Source organism: Nelumbo nucifera, chromosome 1 (assembly GCF_055504915.1).
Source record: "Nelumbo nucifera cultivar China Antique chromosome 1, China Antique-T2T, whole genome shotgun sequence".
NCBI lineage: Eukaryota > Viridiplantae > Streptophyta > Magnoliopsida > Proteales > Nelumbonaceae > Nelumbo > Nelumbo nucifera.
Genome location: NC_142649.1, coordinates 187,609,857 through 187,612,713, shown reverse-complemented (window position 1 = coordinate 187,612,713; position 2,857 = coordinate 187,609,857). Strand labels below are relative to the sequence as shown.

The 2,857-nt window shown below is 43.7% G+C and overlaps 1 protein-coding gene across 1 annotated transcript; it reads right to left on the bottom strand.

Annotated features, from left to right (window-relative positions):
* Positions 1–236: 236 nt before the first annotated feature.
* Positions 237–1,887, bottom strand: LOC104596145 (heat stress transcription factor B-2b-like). The gene is made up of 2 exons (XM_010257183.3): positions 1,380–1,887; positions 237–1,224 (listed from the first exon to the last, which is right to left on the bottom strand). The coding sequence occupies exons 1-2, from the start codon at positions 1,626–1,628 to the stop codon at positions 529–531; spliced, it is 945 nt and encodes a 314-aa protein (XP_010255485.1). The 5' UTR covers positions 1,629–1,887; the 3' UTR covers positions 237–528.
* Between the last annotated feature and the right edge of the window lie 970 nt (positions 1,888–2,857).

The window sequence follows — 2,857 nt, the reverse complement described above, 5'->3', positions numbered from 1 at the left end:
CGACAGAATGATAATATTCATTAGATCCTATCCAGAGCGCTAGAAGTTTCTTTCACCACGAAGGATCATATACATTCATCACCCCCAGTCCCCACCATCGAGATTCGAGAGCATTCCAATACAATTCCTTTCGTTTCCTTTTTCTTCTTGGGCTTTCTCCCATTTACATTACCCAACCAAAACAACCCACGAAGGGATGATTTGGATCAATGCCCAAAAGGAGTGGGGGCCCACAATAAAGAACAAAGTATATATTATAATTTATAAAGAAAAAAAATAGAAACAAAACAAGAAGCTTCTTGATTCATCCATTCTACTTCTACCTTGGGTTCTTTTAGGTTTTACTCCCTGACCCCGAGGTTACAACTTAGAATAGATAGATTACAACTTGAAGTAGAAGACGCAGGATGATGAACCACGTGATTTGTGCACATGACACGTGTCCAGTCATCATTCTTTTCTCTCTCTCTTCCACTGAAATTGCTCGATTCTTTACACCGGTCAGCTTCAATTGCATACCCTCTCTGGTTAGATTGGGATTTTGAGCCACGAATGGTTCTGATTCTCCGACTTCTGCTGATCCCACGGCTCTGCTTCAGGACCAGGTGGCTGCAGCTGTTGCTGCTGCTGCTGCTGCTGCTCTTCCTGTTCCTCCTCCTCCTCACATCCTCTTGCTCTTTTAACGCCGATGGGAACACCAAATAACCGTGGACTGATCTCCTCTTCAGTCTTCACTCGGCTCTGCCCCACCAAAGTGTCGGCATCAGAATCTTCCGAAATACGCTTCACCGGCAAGAGATCGAGCGGCGGCTTCTCTGCCAAGAAGCTACAGTTTTCTTGCTGACTATTGGCGTACTTCGTCATCAAAACGAGGATACTGTTGCAAAGGTTCTTCAACTGGGTTAGTTCGTGCTTCAGGTGCATATTCTCTTTCCTAAGTCGTTCGTTCTCATCGAGAAGCTCCGCCGCGCTGTTGCAGCTTGTTGCTCTACACGCCGTAGCGGGAACGTTCGAAGGTGGCGAGGTGGAGGTGACGACTTGCTCGTCGCTCGAATTCGTCGGGGATCCCGCCCGCACGACCGGGAATGCTGTTGTGGTAACGGCAGCCGCTGTGACGGCCGGTGATATTTTACGGCGGTGAATGTCGCAGAGAAGCTTTTTTTCTCCTCTGCGGAAACAGTCATTCGCGAATTCCCATCGATCAGGAACAATCTTTCGGAAGCCCTGCATTGTTAACAAATTTAATAAACAAAGGGGTTATATTCCTACCCGTTGAAAATGAAGGAAAAAAACAAATTTTTAGACATCGAAAATCGAAAAGCGATCAAATCTACAATCTTTCTTTCTTCTTATAAATAAAACTAAGAAAGGATACTCACGTATGTATTAAGCTGTCTAACGAAGCTTGAAAAATTGTTGTGCTTGAAATATTTCGGTAGCAGATCTCTGGCGAACTCAGCTGGTCGCCAGACGATGAAAGTGGAACCATCCTCATTCCATGAAATCACGTCGTCAATAGAAGGATCATCCACGAGCTGGTATGTTTTCGTCAGAAAAGGCGTCGGCAGAGACCTCTGCCCATCACCAGCAGTTGATTCACCCATCTGTTCGACCGGCGGTGGAGCCATGGTCTAAAAAAAAAGAAAAATTATAAAAAAAAAAAAAACAAAAAATCTAAGATCAAAGGAGAAACCAGGAATGCCAAGAGAAAAAAAAAATACGGACAAAGGGATTTCGGTGGGGTGGTGGAGAGGGGGAAGAGAGAGAGAGGAGAGGGAGATGAGCTCTGTTGTTTCTAGAAGCTTCGTCGTGTATTAAATTATAGGGGGAGGGATAATAAGCGGCAGAATGAAAAGGAAGGAAAAGGGGCGCCCACATCCCACCACCAGGATTACAGAAGAGAAGGCACAAGAAGGTCCTCTTTCGTCTTTTCCAGAAGCTTCTCTTGGTGTTTCGTTTACCCGGTTCTTTCCTCCACGTGTCGGTAAGTTCGTGGAGGCCTTCAACTACTGGAGATAAGGTTACCGTATCCACTTGTGAAACCAGTCATGTATTGAAGCAAGACAACACGTGTCAAGGGTCCGGTTTCTTCGACCCCTAACCTAAAAGAAACTCTCGAGAGGTTCTCTCCAGTTTCGGCCCCTCTGTCTATTTTCTTCCATTCTAGTTTCTAAATCTCTCTCACCTCACGTCTCTCACATCACACGTAATTTTGTATGGTCAAGTGTTGACCATTAAAATACAAGGGTCCGGGTCGACCCTGAACACAACAAAACCCAGCCCAAGCCAAGAAATTTTCTGGCTGGGCTGGGCCGGGCCGCTTGGGTGAGCTAAAGGGATCACTCCTTTCTCAGTCGATAAAGGGAAAAAAGACAGCTGGGTACCGCGAATCTCACGTAGAAAATGATTGGCGACATATCTGGTGCATCGATGACATCTTATCAACACAATAATGTACATTAAAGTTATGTTTGCTCTGAAGGAAAAAAATAGGGAAATTTATATAAAGCTTGTAAAGGATTTTCTACTTGTCTCTTCAAACCAAACTTAACATAAGAAGAAAATGAAACATTGTGACGTAGTTCCGTTGTAGTCTAGTTGGTTAGGATACTCGGCTCTCACCCGAAAGACCCATTTTCGAGTCCCGGCAACGGAATAAGCAAATCCTTTTTAAAGAATTTTCATACCAACGAGAATGAAAAAAGTTCTTTGCCCTTGTTGAATTCTCCCAAGCTGTGTTTGGTTTGAAAGAAATACATCCTAAAATCTTCATAAAAACTAATAACTTGATTTTGTTCTTCTTATTTCGTTCATAATTATCAAAGTGTCCCTATAATGTATTTTACAACTTTAAAAA